At 44.4% G+C, this 20,693-nt stretch overlaps 1 protein-coding gene across 1 annotated transcript in view; it reads right to left on the minus strand.

The window, feature by feature from the left end:
• LOC116939060 (uncharacterized) overlaps positions 1-15,737 on the minus strand; it is a 46,590-nt gene extending 30,853 nt beyond the window's left edge. Inside the window, exon 1 of the mRNA XM_032946950.2 lies at positions 15,028-15,737. Within this exon, the coding sequence (XP_032802841.2) occupies positions 15,028-15,250 (223 nt within the window). The 5' untranslated portion in view covers positions 15,251-15,737. The remainder of the gene's footprint in view (positions 1-15,027) is intronic.
• Between the last annotated feature and the right edge of the window lie 4,956 nt (positions 15,738-20,693).

Raw genomic sequence — 20,693 nt, forward strand, 5'->3', positions numbered from 1 at the left:
TTTGTCAAAAACTCCCCACTCACCTGGCACTCACCACTCAACAGACAACATCTCCAACTCCCTGGAGAAAGATACTCATTCGACACTGCTTTCTCATCACTCACTATGCACCAACCAATCAATGAAGACTTACCAACACCAGGGAGAGTAACATCTAAATTCCTTAAATTCCCCACTTCTAATAATCATCTACCTAATTAACACATTACATGTATGACTTCGCATGAGAGTCCTTCCCACCACCTACCCCACTTAGTTGATAAGAGCATGCAGTATGTTCCAGACTGGTGCAAAATTGTACTCCGTTCAACTGGAGAGGTGGGTAAAACGGCCCAAGTAACCTTCAGTGATGATAGACCGACACTGTGGAGTGTTCCGATTGGTCAGTGATGGCAGAATCATTTGAATGTATAGATTAGGCATCAGAGATTGGCATGAATAAATTCACCTTTTGGTGGTACCCCGGGGTACCATAGTACCCCCGACTCTCGCATAATGTCCATGATGCAGTCATTTTGTCTGTTGATGGTCGGCGATGCGGCAATCGACTCATCTCGACGAGCAGTACACGATGCAACTATTCAAAGTTGAATTTTTCGATAACGGACTTTTTATGCTAATGTTTGGCGTTTCGACATCGTGGAGTAGCACTGATTTCGGATTGATTGGTACCCCAGTTGCGGAGTTAAGTACACGCCTGGAAAAAAAATAGTGTCTCAGAAATAACATTTAATTGCCTCGGCCATTTTGTATCATTTGGTACCGCCATAATGATCATATGTAGAGTACAACACTTATTTCACTTTCTCTCGTATAACAAAATCTTGGCCTGCATACGGCACGGCGTTGGACGCAGGACATGGTCTGCCTAGAGGTGTATCTTGAAGAACCCGGCCGGGGTCTGTGACTGATTGATGGATTACACTTTTATATTTCTTGCCCAAAATTAAAATGGAAATTCCGAAATCTTAGGTGAGGTGAATTTAACTAGGATTAGCTCACAAATGCACGACATGATTCTATCGATTTTACTCAAAATAATTAACAATATCTTCTTGTTATTATTATTAATCCCACTAATTCTGTAAATGTTAACTGTTTAAGATGTTTTTTTTCTTACCCTGACTTGACCACAACTGTCATTGCGGACCTCGTGGCACGAGTTCTGGATTAAAATCCCGGGTCTACGCAGCTTTTTCTGGATTAACCACAGCACTACTTTGTGGGATGTCAACAAGAGTTATCCCATTGAGGGAATGGCCTCTGCCATGGGAAATAGCAATGCCAAATGTCCACTAAAGGCTCAGGTCTATGTATGTATGTATGCTGAACTTCTTTCGCACCGTACGTAACCAACTGTGCTCATTGGAAGTACAGTACAGTGATGAGCGCCACACTACACCATTTGTGTGTGGGAATACTTCGGCCTTTTAAGGAAAAGCACACTTCCTTAATGTTATCACCTTAGCCTCTCATATATATGGTCTATTGTGAGTATAATTGAATTGAGGTCACCGCTTGCTTCGGCGGATAGTATAATACACAGTAATTCCATTTGCCACCCCGGTGTTTCACAGGCTCAATGATGCCCCAAGTAACCCAATTGCACTGAGCACTTAGCCGCCCAATAAAGCTATGAACCTTTCAGCCGTGCGAACCAGCTCATGTCAGCTACCGAGGCAAGGCGAAGGGCACGACACACAGGGAGCATTCGAGACAAATGACCAGCTTTTGTGAGTGAGCCCGATTTCTCGTCATTCATTTTACGGTATCATTTACCGGTGAAGTGTGCAAACACAGGGAAACGTGCAATCTCTCGCCACAGGGTGCTTGACAATCACTGTACAGGCTAAACTCGTTCATAAAGCGCTACTGTTTCCGGTCCTGTATCTGATTATGAGTCGGCATCCAGATTGTAATACGCAACACGTTGCTGACAATGTTGTCTACTGGCTGCAGAGTTCTATGGGCTTCACTTAGTAAATAAACTTCGGAATTTCTGAACTTCCGAAACTCAAAAAATGTTCGTATAATTGTTATCCTAAAATATGTTAATTCCAATACACCCTGGCTCTAGTTATGACACATTTGGCTATGCCACCCGTATGGGTTTGTTTTCCCAGACGACACCATATAGATACGCTATATGGAAATAACCGATGGTGATGAATAATAATTAAATGTTGTCAAACAAATATTTGAACAAATACATCTTGAAGATAATATAATTAGTACTGTATAGAATAGCAAAAGAAAATAGAGTATGCTTGACTTAGATACTGTATAAAAAACTACATAACAGTATTGTACTTTAACTAAGTTATCAACAATAATAAAGTAACTGACACTATGCATACATCAAATATATATTTTTACATCTTAATGTGAATTGGGGTTTCAGGCATTACATGATTATATTTTTCAGTTGAATAAATGACTGTCTGTACACTCATCCATGACTAACACACAGCCACCATCCCAAGCAATACATTTCACAACGTAATATCTGGGTGACATTTTATAGAAGCCAGACTTTATTTACGTGTAACAGTGAAAAGGGAAATTCCTCTTGTGGCATAGAAATGTTGAAACCGTCCGACCATGCTCAAGAAAAAATTGCACAGCACGAAACATTCCCATACAATACGGAATACTACGGTTTTTTTAAGGGGTAACTATCTGAACCTGATGTTGGAAAACACATTTGTGTGATCAAACATTAAGAGGTATTTGATTCAGTGGCAACCGATGCAAGTCATCCAGGCTCTTACAAACCAAGGCCTTAATAAAATACGTGGAAAATTCGAATTGAAAAAGGCTGTATAAAATATGCAATGGCTATACTGGCATTACACAAATCAACAAAATAAAAATACACGGAAGAGCAACGCAAGGAGACTCTCACAAAGGCTTTTTCACAGCGACGTTTGAAGATATTTTCAGAAAATTGAATTGCAGAAAATTAAGACAAACACAAATTGAGATGGTATTAAGCAACTCGGATACCCCGACGACAGTCGTTACAGCAACCAATGTATATTAACCACAGGAAATAATTGAACACGAAAACGACTACATTCTTCTAAATAGTCGGGAAAAAGACGTTAACGAGTCATGGACAACAGATTCACCGAACAAATAAACCAACAACTGTTGGATGGAGATAAGTGTAAACAAACTGCGTGTGTGTACCTTGGTCAATGATTGAAGATGGATGGAGAGCAAAGCAATGAAATATAAAGGCACTTGGGAGAGCTGGCTGGAGTGAATTTGTCAATGAGAAGCAACACACAATACCCCATTTTTTTAAATCAGTGCAAAGATAATACCTGCTGTGACAATTCGATCACAAAAAGGGACTCAAATGGTGATTCTTACAAACACAAACCTGGAGAGATGCAAGCCGGAAATCACACTGAGAGACAGAAAATTGAATCACACTAGATCAGATAAATACAAATCAGAGACGTAATAGTGACTGGGTGGGAAACATCGTTAATAGGAACGACGGCCGATGGACGAGACTGGTGACAGAGTGGAAACCAGGGGAGTGATCTTGCCTTAGAGGATGAGATGGGGTGACGTGATGAGTTGAATATGGTGAACAAAATAGACGGTTGTATCGCAGAGCCTTGGGGAGTGGTGACGACATGGGGAGGACTTCATCCAGCAGTTGATAGAACATGAACAATTTGCCATTTACTTTTACTATTCATATAATGTATTAAAATATTGACCATATTTGGACATTCAGAGTGCATCCTGATGACAAAAGCGCTAACGCACACAGACACCCCCCACGACATCCTGCCCATCAGATGGAAAAATTCCTTCCGCTGTTTTTACAGGAAATACCTTTCAGGTGTGTCGATCACATTAAACTCAAATGACTTATGGATTTACGTAGACGTCTGTAATAAGGATACGCCTGATGTACAATGCTTTATGAAAAAGCTCCCTTTGGCGCAACGACAACCACCAGGGTGGAGTTTTCTTGAAGGAAGCTTGCACAAAGGTAGCAGCTGCATTGTCACCTGCACCAGCAATGTGTGGTGGGGAAGCAGCGAGAGGGCAGCACGCCTCCAGTCGAAGGCACTGTCACATCTTTGGTGAGAAATGCTGCGTTTCATCTGTGCACGTAGGACTGTGTTCGCAGGCTATGATATACGTGGTCTCTCGCCAACTCGGCAGCAATGCCAAATAGACGCACCGTTGAATTGTAAATCCCCTTGCCGTGCAGCAACTACGGAGATACAGGGTCTAAAGTCAAAACCCCATTGACACGTGGAATATTGTTCAAGGGGCAAGCACTGTCAATAAAGCTATGGGAGAGAGGTTTCTCGCCCACAATAACGACTTTAATTGCTTTTTAAATATACCTTCACAGCTATATAGACCCAGACTGATGTTGATTGCATAGAGCAGGGGTCAGCAACCAACATAACAAGGGCCATTTTTTTTTCAAATTCGATAAAACAAAGAAAAGCCATATTCTTAGCTCTTTCGCTAAAGTCACGTTGAAGGGAAACAATAAAATAATAAAATATTTATAAAACAATAAAAATTCTCACGACGTTTCGACCACGAAAGCTTTAAATAAAAATTCAAAGAAAAGCCCTCAATATATTTTCTAGATTATGTGAATGAGCCGCATGGAGGCTCCGGAGCCGCAGCTTGCCGACCCCGAATGTAGATGGACCGGCCACCGTCACGGTTTGTCACAGAAGCTTCGCGTTGATTTCGATTTCGTGTGCTGATCTGCGACCATGTCCAGCCGTTTTTGTCAATCCACTGCTGCACAAGGACCTCGCCACGCTGTGCGAGTTGCAGCAGTTGTTTGACCATACTTCACAACGCCGGTCCAGTGGGTTGGCAAGGGAGGTGCCCTGCACTGATGCAGATAGCACAGAAGTATGGTACAACGACGGATTTGACTGCCTTCTGAAGCCCACCACACAGCCATGCAACGTAACTAGGCCACAAGTAATCCCTGTTCAATCAAGCAACGGGGGCGGTGGGGGGCGCTCACCTCCATCGGCAGCTCTGAGCCTGTCATGAAAAGTCCACATTCCCGTGGCAGGGTGCCCGTCTTACATATAATGATATAACTAGGTGTAGCGATCACATTTCTGTATTTTTAATACACTTGTGATCCATCATGAGTGTCTACACGTGGCAAGGAAACACACTGAGAATTGAATGACAAGAGAGCAAAATTGAAAACTGTGATCTTATGTTTCATAATTGATGGGAATGCTTGTGAATGGGCCACTGTTAAAATGGAAAGACGAGTTTTGATTGTGTCGTGAAAAGTGAACTTGAATTCCGGTTTGAATGTTTTGAAAGTTAGTGAAATGAACTCCTTCTGTAATATTAATTATTCCACTGTTGGATGAAGGTCTCCTGTCACCATTGGTGGTGATGGAGATTGTTTTGAATGTTTCACAAAGCTGACCAGTCGGTAGGGGCAAGGGCAGGACCAGTTTTGAAATCGCTGGCCACTGATGATAGCTGTGGTTGAACTCAGGTTGGTGAGTTAATAGCACAGTGTACAATTCACTAGCGCGACAACTCCCCAAATTAGTAACCTATAAGATTCACTTAAGTTACATTTTATAGAAGCCAGACGTTATTTACGTCAAAGATGTTCAAGGGGGGATGTGTGTGATCAAAGTTAAGTTTAGTCCAGTTTTTTTTTCTTCAAGTAATCGTGATAACTGTTTCACATTTGTAAAATAACCTCTGGCAAAACCCAACAAGGATGCCATCAGTGGAGCCTAACCGTCCTACAATGCCCCTGCGGCTAATTTTTGTACCGACAGTCGTTTGAATACAAAGCGATTTATCTTCTTCACTTATATGTCTCTTGACTAAAATAGTAATGGGTTCCATTATTTTCACGGTACGCTCTTCTAGTCTATAACCACGGTTGATCATATTTAGATGGTTCAAGTATAAAAGTCCCCACAATACAGGATGTTATCTTATCTTAAATAGATTTATACGGCGCCTAAGTCCGAGGTGCTTAACATTTTTTGAAAAAAATTGTACATAAGATGAAAGTGGTTAAAATAAAGAGTGGCGTTATTATAAGTGGTGGTATAGTTATGGTGATAGGAGGACAAGTGGGAGTGGATAAGGAGGGTTGGCGTAGAGGTCATGATAGGGGTTGGGGTAGTGGTAGGTGTTAAGGTGATGATAGGGGTTGGGGGGTAGGCCCGGTCGTAGTTGGGGGGCGTTGGCAGGGAGTATCAGTAGCAGGATGGGCACGAGAAAAGAGATGGGGTTTTTTTAAGGGAGGAACGGAAGCATGTTAGTGAAGATGATTGTCTTATATTCCGTGGGAGTTTTAGTTCCAGTGAAGGGGAGCAAGAAGGAAAAATGAACAAGAGCGAGACTGGGCGCAGGGTGAGGGAGGCACAGAGAGGGACAGTAGATACTGGGAGCAAACGTCTAAGTGTCACCACCCACAATGCTCCATTTGTCATGATTTGATCTAATTGGCAGAGGTTTGTGTTTGCTCTATTAGCCTAAATGTAACACTAGTATTTAAATTACATATAATGTATTAATTAATTATAATTATGTGGAATGGCCAGTCTTTAAATGTGATATTATCATGAGTTGAACGTGGCAGGTTTTGGTCACCCCCATCAAGAACTATTTTCAAGTCAGTGGTGTTTGATTACGTAGTATCTGCATGTTGGGAAATTCAATGTCTATTATTTTCAACTTGTGATTTAAACTAATATGATGTATGACTTGAACTGTCATCTACAAATTATGAAAATAGTAACCTCTATTTTATAAAGGACCTTTCATATTGAAGTATCTCAAAGCGCTGTCCGTAAAAATAAAACTATACTCACAAGTATGCTTAAAATCTAAGCCGCATACAAAGCTGATAATAGCGATAATATCAATAACTACACTCGCAATTCCAATAAGTATTCTGATGAAAACGAATAATAATAATTATTACAGAGTAATCGAATCGAACAACAATAGTTTTTTTTTTATATTAAGTTATGGGGAAAGACGTGATTTAAAAAGTTCAACAGACTCAGAATCCCTAATGAACTGAGGAAACTGATTCCACAATCGCGGAGCCTGCCTGCAGAAGGCTCTAAGTGGATTGTATTGTGGGTGGAGGATATTAGGTCTTAATAAAGAGGATGATGTTGTACACAAAAGAGAGCCTTGAAAAACGCCAGAGTTAAATGGTGAAAGCATCCAACTGGCGACCATCAACTGCCGTATATATTGACCCATCAATTAGGAAGCTAGAAAGCCAGGTTTGCTGATTAAAGTTGATGCAAAACGATGGTAGGTTGGCAAATAGTGTATCGCGGTGGCAAGATAGTGCCGTGGTGGCGAGATGTTAATTACCTCGCCAGATATACAGGAGGTCATGGGTTCAATCCCAATCCTGATGCCTGTTTATTTGGAGCTTGCATGTTCTCTCCGTGGTCATGTGAATTTTTTTCCGGCTTCTCCGTTTTTTCCCTCCACATTTTGAAACATGCGTTCAGAGTATTTGGCTGCTATACATTTCCATGTGATAAACCACTTCGTTGAGCTATGATTTGTGGCCAGGTCGCTTCTGAAAAGGAGCTAAATAGCTCAGTGAACCTTACCTGGGAAAATTAAATGAATAAAAATAGTTACAAAAAATAGTGTGTAATGCCAGGAATGATAAAATGCTTTCGAAATGTAAAGACTCCGATCATAGACTTTCCAAAATGTTAAATGCTTGAGCCCCAAACTTGAGTTAGATCAGCCAACAGTTTACCTGTAAATTACGCTTGAAGGCACCCATACTGATGATCACTAAGTAATGATGATTGCAAGCAAGTGATGGTGGAGCAAGATTAGAGAAGAATCATGAGTTATTGTTTACATTTGGGTCAGCAAAAAACTCAGCAAATGATTTTATTGGAGGAAAGGAGAAAAACAAACTCACATAAAATCGAGACCAGTGGAATAGATCTCAATCTGTGGGCGGTGAGAAATAAAGACCTTTGAACTGGAAAGAGTGACCAAGGCAGGCAACATTAAAGTGTGAGGTCAGGTGATGGTGAAATTAGAGTTTCTGTTAGAAACAGGAGATGAGGTTTTTGTCGCGTATAAGGGATGATGAACAGACGTGATTTTACTGTTAATACCCTGGATGTTGCTGATGTGAACATTTAACTATGAATATTTTGAAGTGAGAGCCTCCCTTTAATCTGCAGTAGATAAATTAACATTATTTTTAAACATTTATTTTAGGGACCATTTTTTGCCAGTAGCAAAAATAATGAAAAAAATAATGGGATTTAACCCTTACCAGCAAACAGTTTCAAGGCTAATGCAGACATCAAAGCACATTTATTGGCATATTTTAGCACAAGCATGAGCAGTTAATGTAGACTTAACACATTCCAATAGGTGTCAATTTTTTTGTTTGAACATCTTTAACACCTCCTGTATTATTGCCGCATAAAGTAAAGCCTATTCTTTGTTCATCACTTTGATACTGGCAAAAATGTGCCCATGGATACAACTGCTCAACCTGAGCTTTTAATGCTGTAATGTTAGCATTGCTTTTGTGCTGTTTGCCTTTTTGCGTTCTCTGGTCTAACACGGGTGAGACAAGGCCATAAAGGAGGCCGTCTCTGATGTAGGCAAATCAGTTACAAATACAATGCATATATAATTATCCAAGCACCTATGTTAGTTATGTTTTACCACAAGCGTGGGTGTCCATTTGGTGTTTGAACATTTTAACACCTGTATTATTGCCGGAAAGAGTAATCCCTATTCTTTTTTTTCATAATATTTATTTATAATAAAGAGAGAAGTACATTTTATCAGAGTTAACTGCTCTGTAGTACGGTCAGCGCACCTACAGCCGAAGGCCACTCTCTTCCCAAAGAGTAGCCTCACCAGCGCCCTCACAAATTTAAATGAAACTATTTAAAGTATTTTTTGTTTTGTTTGACCAGGTTAGGCCCACTGAGCTATGGAGTTGTTTTTCAGGAGTAACCCGGCCACACATGATAGCTCGTCGATGTGGCTTATCATGTGGAAATTTAGAGCAGTCAAATAATGTAAAGGCGCGTTTAAAAGCGGCACAAGTGATGAGTCCAGATTATACACCTACTGATAAGGCAGCCTCCCTCCCAAAGCAGAACCGCAGTTCTAGATTTGAAGCTTTTGTGACTGCACGGATTCATGCTCTTTGTTTTTTTTCGGTAAAGTCACGTAGGTAAAATAAAATAAAACAACTAAATTAAATCACGACGTTTCGGAGGCAACACAAGCTTCCGTCTTCAGGTGGAACAGTCACAGCACAATATCTTCTAGCAGGACAGGATATCTGCTGTGACTTTTCCACCTGAAGATGGAAGCTTGTATTGCCTCCGAAACGTCGTGATTTAATGTAGTTGTTTTCTTTTATTTTATTTTACCTACGTGACTTTACCGAAAAAAAAACAAATAGTCAGAACAAGTGTCCGGGCTCCTTGCACTGTCAGGCGGCCAGCCTGCAGTAAAGTTTTTAACGGGGTCGCCTCATAAGAGCACGAGCTACCACAAGGGACACACTTACGACAGCTTGAGCAGATACATACTGGATCCAGTACTGATTGGGCACGTCAATCAGGTATTTTTTAAAAAGGCAGAGCCCCCTTCAGAATACCTAAACAGTACTGTAGTATGGGGCGGTGGAACATCCCCTGGGCGGTATGTTCAAGGCACAGGTGTTTAGGACACACTGATGTTTTAAGACACCTACCCCACCTGTGGAATGAGGTGGGGTTGGTGTATGCTAATCAGAAGTGAAGGGAGAAAAGACAACAAACTAAACACAAAAACAGTTATAAAGAAATTCGTTTTCAAACTATATTTAAAATTGCATAGATCCAGTGGCTTCCTATTATCAGAAGGAAGAGTGTTTTGAAGGCTGCAGAAGCGAATCTGAAAGCGCGCATGACGGTTAATGCTCCTTGACGAGCCTGGCAAGGCACTGTGGTTCATTTGTGGCAAGCACTCTGTGTGTAATGAGTGCGACCTTAGAATGTAGAGAATGCAGCGTAAATAATGATGTGCCATCCGCAGCCTCTCGTCGGTGGTTCAGGGGAGTGGATGAGGGGCTGCGTGGTGACATTTCCCAAGCCCCCGCCTCCACTTGATAATTGACCGACGGTTCGGGAGCGCTGAGTGGCAGGTTCATCTCACAGGCGGCGCTTGCCGCATTCATGATGAATGATATCTGCCGACGGCCAGGAGACGGATCATCTTGCCATCTTTCATGGTCCGACTTACCGGCAAACCGGCCATGGTCAGCAGTCTCTTGTTCTCTATCACTGCCCAATTATCTTTTCACGAGTAGTGTTTTTTTTTGTAATAAATCATTGTTCACTCAGGGGTTGGGTATACTTTCTTAATGGATGTGACTGGTATATATACTGTTTATAAAACGTCATATTAGCAAACATGACCATCTATTTCCAGCTGTATGTTAGCACAATGATAAATGATAAGTCACATTTGTAATGTATTACATCACTTAGCTAGGTCCCACTCCAATGCACCTTCCAATATCAGCATATTCATCACGCATCAACAACTGCCATTATCTATCAATTTCTGGATGAAGGCCTCCCAACGCCTTTTCCATTCCTCAGAGTCCTTTGCTGCCACAATGCATCTGACTCATGCACATGAAACGATCTCATTGATACTCCTGCTGTTATGGAGTGACTCATGCAGCCAGCTATGGCTGCAAAGTTTGGTAGTACATAGTATGTATATAGTTTATTGTAATGATCACTGTTACGTTGTTTTTATAGCTTTATCTTGGTGATTTCGAAAACGTTTTGGTTTAGCCATATTTGTTTGTTGTAGTACAGAGTTAGACTGATAACTTTAATCTAATTTGTCTTATGGTTGTTATTGTTTGACTTGCATCCCACTGGAATTTTTGCACACAGCATTGATATACGGTGCTTTTTCTGGAAGACTTTGCTGTTTTTTCCTCGATTTTTCTGTTTGCACGTAGTCACTTTAAGATTTTTTCTTGTTCATGTGTTTTGTTTGTTGCGGTTGCACCCGATTCAAGAGCCAAATAAATGAAACTGAATTGTTCCATCTTTGCTGCTGTCGCTCTCTTGGTCATGTTACCTCCTTTGGGCTGCCATGCAAATGCCATCCCCGAATCTACTTTCCTAAGTCAATACATTTTTTATTCATATTTGATTCCTGATCAATGTGCTCATCTGTCCGGCAATGTAAATCTAAGTATTGTTGACTGCATACTTTTCAGCTTTTGTCTAGTTTTTTGTCAGTGTACATTTTTCTGATCCATCCATTATATCAAGAGCACGCCTAACATCATTGGCTAGTGATATCTAAAATGGTCCTGGGTACCCCATTCACCAACCTGCACTGACCAGCGTGTTGAAGTATGGTCACACGACCCCCAATACGGTGGGTTGGAAATATAATGTATACCTTTGTACACATTGGCAACATGACATCAGCCGACATAGCAGTTCATAGTAGGGTAGACGTGGGGGAGCAGGTGGAGTAAGTGAAGCGGGTGGAGCAGTATGGACCTGGTGAAGCAGGTGGAGTCAGTGAACCGGGTGGAGCGGGTGGAGTGAGCGGAGTGAGCGGAGTGAGCAGAGCAAGTGAAGCGGGTCTCGTGAGTGAAGCGGGTGGATCGGGTGGAATTGGTGGAGTGAGTGGAGCGGATGGACTAAGGGGAACGGGTCAGGCGGGTGGAGCGGGTGGAGTGGATGGAGCGGGTGGAACAGGGTGGAGCAGGGTGGAGTGAGTGGGGCACACCAGCTGGTCTCTCCAAGCCCGTTCTCAAAGCCTCAAAGGTCTCTAGCATTCTTTTGCATCTTGATAATTACAGGGTGCAGTGCTGACAAAGTGCTCTTGCACTACCCCGTGTGCAACCTCGGTTCGACTCCCGGGCAAGGCTATCAGCTGAACCAGTTGAATCCACTTACCCCACCATTCATGAAGTAGAGCACAGTCAAACGACCCCCATGACCGACATGGCATGACGAGGCCTTCATCCAGCAGTGGAAAGATAAAGAGCTATAGACGTATCGATGATTCGTGTAGATGTTATTGTACTTCCCGTTTGTTTTCCTCTAGTGGATGCTGTTTTTGTTTCGAACCCACGTCTCATGGCGTTACTTTGACGTCAATTCAACACCCTGTACCACGAAACAAAATGCTGGCGCTGCTTGCTATGGGTGGAGTTTATTATCAGGTGAACTTTGGATAAATGACCAGGTTGTTACAAACATCTGTAAAGTTGATAGCTTAGAGACTAGGGAACAGAGAAGCCAGCCAACTCAAGTTCTCAAGTCGTGAGAACATTTCTGGCATCAAAATTAGATCGACAGGTTGCAGCTAAATGACATCATTAGATGCCAAATTATTACTTTTTAAATCCCTCAAACTTGTAGCCGCTTATGTTGGCACAGATTGTCACATCTTTCCAATCTCTGGTCTGTTTCATAGATTTCAAAATAAATTGTGACACATGAAATTAAAACAAATCTAGAGATACAAGTATATGTATTTTCATAGCTGCAACATTATTCCCATAATTTTGCAGAAAAGGTTAAGTCTAAACTAAAACTACTGTATTAACCAGGTAAAACCCACTGAGCTATGAGCTCTTTTCAGAGGTGACTTGGCCACACGTGATAGTACATCGAATTGGCTAATATCATCACCAGCACAGGTACAAATTTATAGAAGCAGCCAAAGAATGTAAACGCAAGTTTCTAAATGTGGAGGGCAAAACCAGAGGACCTGGAGAAAAACCCAAGCTACCACGTGGAGATACTACTCGCGAACTCCAAATATACATCAGGCATCGTCAGGGTCTGCCTGGAACCCACGACCTCATCCCACAGGAGGCGCTTGGATGAGTTCACCCAAAAAAACCAAGCAACTCTCCTCTAAAAGCTACTACACACTCAGACTGTGTATTCCAGGCTGTCCGGCTTGAGTGTGAAGCATAGTTAATGGTACTAGATTTTTTTATATTGATGTTACATTCACGCACTTTTGTATTGCACTTTAGTAATGTTATTGCGATGGAACTCCATACTTTGAATATGTCAAATTGGCGACATCACTCGCGCACTGACAGTGGGCCCTACTGTGATATTAAAATGCATATTTTATGGCGACATATGTAGTAAGGTGGCTTGAGAATCATGAATACCGGTGGTATACCTTGCATCCCTGCCCCAGCAATTGGACCAATTGTTGCGATTCAGGGTCCCGGTTAAATAATAAAAATAATATATTTTTATTGTGGTAAATGTAACGGCCGCTTGTGCCTGCAGATGTAGTCAAGTACAACATAAATAAATGATGTTTACGCAGGACATTTAGGATCAGGGCCTCTGCTAGGGTTGTGCTGGATTGAGCCCTCCACCGCCAAATGTATGTTGAACTTCTTTCACACCGTACATATCCAACCGTGCTAATCCCTCAGGCCCATCCAAGTTTACTCTCGTTCACAGTGTGTCACCGTCATGGTGCCCCCCACACAATACTGTTCTGTAGTTTGACTGCCCCCCCCCCCCGGCCATCACCCCCCACCCCAGGAGGAGCTGGAGGCTGGGCCTGGATTCGATGCTTCAGAATCTGTTAATGTATACAACGAGAAACGTCTAATGAATATGCGCGACAATTTAGAACGCACCAGCCTCTTATTTGAGAGAGAGAAAAAAGAGATCGGTCATTATCAGTCTCAAAAAGGCTTAAGTAGGCTCAGACCCATCAAAAGAAGTATACAGCAAGGGCTGAAAAGTTACGTACTCTGCATATACACAGCTCAATTTTCTGTCGGATTAAAGGACTCGTGCACGAACACAGAGCTTCACACTCACGTCGGACAGCGAACTGGAAAACTAGGTGTGTATATATGTATCAACCGGACAGTGGTGACGCATGCCTGTAATCTGGCACTGTGAGGGCAGCGATGATTGGTGGATCACACAAATGGTGTGAAACTTCCATCCCGTGGTGCGTCGAGAAGCCATAGCCTGGCTTGACCAGGAGAAGACGTCACAAACAAAGTGCAGACTAATATCATCTGTGCATTCTGCATGGGATAGAGAATTGTCTCCACGCACGCGTGGCTTTTCTCGGATTGCTTCTGTTTTCTCCCACATGCCTAAACACTCATTAATCGGCTGAAAACATCTTAATACAGAGGACTGCAGGGCTTTGGGCAATTGTTGGCTCGGGCTCACCGCCTGGTTTCCTTCCGGCTTGTCTGTAGTCCATCAGCGTTGAGATGCTATTAAATGAATGACGCTATTAAAAGTAAACATTAACATATTGCTCATCTATATGATACGGGCGACAGGATTATTTGGGGGTGGGGGAGGGAGTTGCATTTCCATTTCGTTGGTATGGTGGTGCACACCTGGTTGGTCGATCACACAGAGACGAGTGAAACTGGGTCACAACGAGATGACAGCACGTGGATTCTCTCATCCACCCGTATGTAACGTTGAGTGTTATCCACCCGTGTGCATTGTGTATCTTCTCCAGGTATTCCGGGTTCCTCCAACGATGCCACTCACGAATTGAATCGGCCAAACGTCCCAGTAATTCGGGACCGAGAGCCTGGAGACTCGCCGAGGCTTTCCTGGCTCATGAAATGGCATACGTAATTCACGGGGCATATTTATCGCCGTTATTGTTACAGCAGTATAAACCTGTGCTGTGCGCGCAGACCTGGAACGCGTTACCGGCTCATGGTCGGGATCCATGCCGGAGCTATGCAGTTTTGCCAGAGACATGAAACAGTGTCGTTTCCAAAGGGCTCACTGCGTGTGATTAGTGCGCATTCGTGACGGGCTGGGCTCTTCTCAGAGTGCGCGATAAGAAATTCTCAGACTAACAATCGTGCGCTCAGACTGACCAACTTAGGCGCGCACACGCACGCTCGCACAGAGAGATAGAGAGACACACACACACAAAAAAACTCATTACCGGGCAGCAACAGGGGGGGCTTCCCACGGGACCAGTCGCCCTTGCCGTCGGTCACGCACAGCCCCAGCACGCCGTCCCACCGTGCGGGCGGCAGGCACAGCAGCGGGGCCACGTCCCAGCCAGAGCCATCCCCGGAGCCAGAGCCGTCTTCGTCCGACCGCACGGGAGCTGCCGACCCCAACAGCAGCAGCAGCGCAAGTGGCAGCACCAGCGGAGGAGACATCCTTGGCACGGACCTCTCTGCCTCGCAACCGGCGTCGGGACTTGTGAGCGTGCGAGAGTTGTCCTTCGAGCGGGGCAGCGGACGACCTCGCTGCCGCGGTCGTTTCGGTGTTGCTGTTGTTGCTGTTGTTGTTGCTGCTACACTTGGGACTGTCGTTGCCTTGCCTGTATGAGTGGACCCGATGGTAATGATGATGGTGGTGGTGATGGAGTTGTTGTTGGGGTTTTTGTTGTTGTTGCGAGACCAAAAAGTGCGTTGCTCGGGACTCAAAGAGTACGGGTGGAGTTGTGGAGCGTCAAGAGGATGTGCGCACCACGGGGACTGGCTGCTCGACGCCGCTTGATAAAGGGGGGGGAGGCGGATTTTGCATGGAGGGGAGGGGTAGCTAGGCGGAGGAGGGCTGCGTGTGGCTCTGCGCTGGCTGGTACGTCTGCATGCTGCTCGTGCCCGTCAGGGGTTGGAGGTGGAATCGGAGATGGAGATGACTAACGCTGTCAGATACAAGCCCCCACCCCCCACTCCCACCTTCCCTTCTCTCCCACCCAACACGAATCTCAACTCACACCTCACCCTCGTTCGTCAGTCACTGTTGTCGCCCCCACCCCCCGGCCGCCGCCACCGAACAAACCCCGGGAACAATGGCACAGCTATCGAAGTGTGCAGGTGGTGAGATCCATGTGGGCTGCAGGGGAATCAGGGGCCGCCCTGTGAACGGGAAGGGGGGGGGGATTTAATTCCTTGTACTGCGGCCCATGCCAACCACGCCTCTGCCCGGGCAGCGGCTCTTTCATCCGTGTTTGTCAATGTTCATCAAACCCAACGTCTGTTCTCATCTCCCTACACCCCATTCCTGCAGCAGCAGCAGCAGCAGCCAGCAACAGCCTTAGCAGTGCCGGGTTATCCTCATAGGAAAAGTAGCTACACATATAGTAGCTACACATGTAGTAGTAGCTACACATGTAGTAGTAGCTACTACTACACGTGTAGTAGTAGCTACTACTACACGTGTAGTAGAAGCTACACATGTGTAGTAGCAGCTACTACACGTGTAGTAGAAGCTACGGGCGCCGCACTTTCAAGGGCCCCGCGCTAAATGCTTTCAAGCAAATAAATAAATGCACCGTTTAAAAATAAATTTATGCAAACCAACACACCTGAAGACGACCGTTTGAGTTATGGTCGAAACGTCGTGAGAATTTTTTTATTGTTTTATATATATTTTATTATTTTGTTGTTTCCCTTCAACGTGACTTTACCGAAAAAACTAAGAATATGAATTACTGCAGTCACGAAAGCTTTAAATCAAAATGCTTTCAAGCTATCAATTCCAGGTTCAGCGATTGTGCACTTGCTCTATTACTATAGTACTATACCGCCTTCAACTTTTATGAACGACTGGCTGTTTAAGGTTTGCGATTTGTCGTATTATCTGGCTGTGTAGCGAATGAAAAAATACAATTACTTTACTATGCAAGTAAAACATTTGTGTGTTAATATATTTACGTGTTTTTATTTTATTTAGGGCCCATTTGTAACATTTGCTACAGGCATATGTTATAGTCTTAGCCTCCACAGTCGTACACACCTCTGTCTTTCACTGTAGTAGCTAGCACCTGTTTAACGTATCAAAGCAGTTGGAATTAACATCCCTCTCCAATATCTGCTCACAACACCGTCCAACCTTCTTCACCCCCCCACCAGCCCTCCGATTAGCACGGTTGGCAACGTACGGCGCGAAAGAAGTTCAACATGCATATTGTGGAACCATGCTGCAGCTATTTTCTGTCTTCCAGTCACATAATCCACCCATACGTCTGCTCACCCTGTTTATAAAGCACATTAGCTCGATGGTGTTAACGATGAATATGGAATTTGCGTCATTATTTGTGTGTTTCACAAGTCCAACTTGTACACTACGTTATTGGGAACCTCAATTCATACTGCATCGCAATTATTTTTTTGTTCATGAAGGTACTTCTCCGTGTATAGTACGGCACGGTTACAACCAATATCCCCTGCTGGCAACATTATACGGACATTCTTTTGTCGGGGTGACAGCACCGTTTAAATGTTTAATCGTGTTAAGTAATTCATAAGCAATCTTGGGCGTAGAGCAGCTGTTTTGAAAGGTGAGTCTCGTCTTTGTGGGACGATCATCAAACGTTGCCACGCGTGCACGCATTTGACCGATGCACGCGATACCCCGCATTTACATTGTGAAAGAAGCAAAAAGGTGAAACCTAAACTGGTCAGGGGGCTGTGAAAGAGAAAAAAAACACAACCGTCCAACATGACTGCAGTCCAGAGCTTGAATGCGATGCTATCCACACCTGTACACCCCTTATCAGTGCCCTACCGTATTACAGACAAATTTACACCTTATTGGTCACCCCGTGCCCAAACAAATCTCAACGTTCATTCTATGCACTACACTATACACTACACTATACACTACACCACTACATAGCAGTCAACCCCTTGTCAGTGCCCTACCTTATTATAGACCAATTCACACCTTATTGGTCACCCCATGCCCTTATAAATCTCAACGTTCATCCTATAAAGTCCCGTCACAAGGGAGAAACACAAACAAATAGACAAAAAAATTGTTGCCCATATTGAAACGGCTGTACGTCGTATGGACCTGAAAACTAAAATACCCTGTACAAGAATACGGGTAAACCGTATGGGTTGACAGGTATGTGTTATCGCTTATGCAAGTGTAATGAGATAGTGACATCTATTGGTTGGCAAAGGGAAGCACGGGTACAGGCACCACTATAAACATCATCCAATCCCAAAGGGAGAGGTATCTGGGCCAAAGGTGAAGGGCGGGGCTGGCCGAGATACTGCGAGAACCGGCTAGAAGGTTCCACGAGAGGGCGTGGCCGGAGGCGGAGCCTAGCCGCACCTGCGGCAATATAAGCGGAGGAGGACTCTTGGTCGGTGTGTGGAGTCTTGGGTCCCGACTGCGTCGCTGCTCGCCGTCTTCTCTCTCCGTCGTTCGGCCACGTGGCGGATCTCCTGCGGAGTTCCACCGCCCTTACCGGCACGCCGTCAGCCAGCGGCGAGGCCGGGAGTGAACGGGCGGAGCCCTGCTGCGTGATCCACCGTGTGTATAGTTTGTAACAACGTTAATATCCGAAGTGTGTACTCGGAAGAGGGAGAAGATAACGTGAGCCTGTGCTGCGCCCGCATGTGAAATAAAGAAGAGGACCCTCTACACGACGTGCCGCAGAAGTCGGTCATTACACAAGGATGGGTTTGTAAATGGGACAGTTCTCACAAAGTTGAGCTTGGTTTGTCCCTCCCGAATCTGTATGGCGGCGTAGCGGTTAGCGCGCACTGCGCACACCCGAGTTCGATTACCGCTCATGGCCAACACCAGTGACGATTATATGAACCGGTCGTGGTCCTCCCCTAGGTCGACTTGGCCTCAAATGAGTTCCTGGTACAGTGCGCAAACATCGCAACTAGCGAGACAAAGGTGCCCGGGCGTTGTGCTGGCCACCCACCCCCTTGTTTGCAGTCCAGGCCTTCATAGGTGTTTGCTAACGGCACTTGTACCGACATTCTGTTAAGGCTCTACGGGGAACATTTATCTTTGTACCCTGTCCAACTCACGTTCCTGCTGAAGATCAGCTGCTGTAACTATGTGGTCAGACTCCAAATCCCAAGTTGGTATATTTTTTTAAGCTTAGTTTTTTTTCCTTCTATCCCAAAGACTCAAAGGTTGAGCAATCCCTGGCATAAAACGATTGCCGATGATGTTTACATAGCAAGCAGAAGTCTCCACCTGCTGGCCGTTCTCAGCGATGTTCAAGTATAGGAACGACTGAGGGAGCGATACAGACTGATAGAATGCGTTCCAGGTGTGTATGTGGAGCCGGTCTGCCCTGTCCCTCGCCTCCCGTCAGATAAATTGAAAATAGCAACAAGAATTTCAAAAACATACTCCACGTTGTGTTCTATCCTCCGGAGAGGTTGAGCACCAGGGGTTTGTGAAACGGCGAAACTTTTATTTCAAAGTTTTCGTCAGAAGGGCAATTGCGCATCTGCAGTAAATGATCAGAAACACCCTCCACGTTCACAACACCGCAGCTCAATTCCTCAGCACAAATTCCGCCCAAAATCTAAATTGGGCGCGTGACCTGTACCCTACGGTGCACGTGGGGCTCGAGAACCTATCCCGGATCACCAATGCCTTATCTATATATAAAAGTCAAAAATTGTCTGTTTGTGGGTTTGTGTGTGATCGATTTGACTTTCCAACGGTGGGGTTTACGTAAAAAAAAAATAGCCAGGTAACACACCGTAAGCCCCGCGGTGAGCAAGCGATATTGCTTTTTCACATCAGTCAACGTTAAATTAGTTTAATTAACGATTTAGTGCAATTTTTGTGCACTTCCCTTTTATTTATTTATGACGTGTTCACGACCATACCAACTCACGCGCCTTTGGTGGGGGGGACGGCCCATGCCAAGTCGCACGCCTTCGGTGGGAGTGAGGGGGACATTTTATTTCGCATTCAAAATTATATAAAAATACACTAAACGCTGACGTTAATTCTTCACTGTGTGATGTCCCCCCCACCCCGATGTGTGCAGTTATTAATACTATGAAATCACTAGATACTACCACTATAGGCCGTATATATTACTGCAGAGCGGACAGGGAGATCGTGGCTGGGAGGGGGGGGGGGTAGCAGCCCAGCCCCAGCCTGCTAAGGTGCCACCTCGGCCAGCTGGACAATCTAGGCGAGGCACTGCACGGGACTAGGCCTCACCACGCCACTCCGTCAGGTGAGTACTTTGTGCTATACAGTCCATAAATACTGCTATAGAGTCAGTATGTACTACTGTAGTGATAACAGGTACCACCACAGTCGCTATGCACTGCTGTAATCATAGCAGGTACCACCACAGTCAGTATGCACTGCTGTAATCATAGCAGGTACCACCACAGTTGGTATGCACTTCTGTAATCATGGCAGGTACCACCACAGTATGCACTGCTATAAACATAGCAGGTACCACCACAGTAAGTACGCACTGCTGTTATATTTTTTAGAGTAGTTTTGAAATATATAAGACCCGGGCAACGCTGAGTACAAAAACGCCCCTGGATGTCCCTTGAAATTGGCAGTGCTCAATTATACGTGTGATTAATCACAGGTGAGCTTACACCGGCTGCGTTTGCGGTGGTGCAGGGTGGAGATGTTAATGCCCTCGCCTGGTATGGATGGAGGTTGTGGGTTCGATCCCAACCCTGACGCCTGTATATTTTGAGTTTGCATGTTCTATCCGCATTTAGGAACATGCGTTTCGAGTATTTGGCTGCTACAAATGTTCACATGATACTGTAAGTCACTTCATTGGGGTATCATTTGTGGCGAGGTCGCTTCTGAAAAAGAGATATATAGCCTAGTGGGCCTTACCTGGTA

The sequence above is a fragment of the Petromyzon marinus genome, chromosome 5 (genome assembly GCF_048934315.1).
Source record: "Petromyzon marinus isolate PM22_M1 ecotype Great Lakes invasive population chromosome 5, UKy_Petmar_22M1.pri1.0, whole genome shotgun sequence".
Taxonomy (NCBI): Eukaryota; Metazoa; Chordata; class Hyperoartia; order Petromyzontiformes; family Petromyzontidae; genus Petromyzon; species Petromyzon marinus.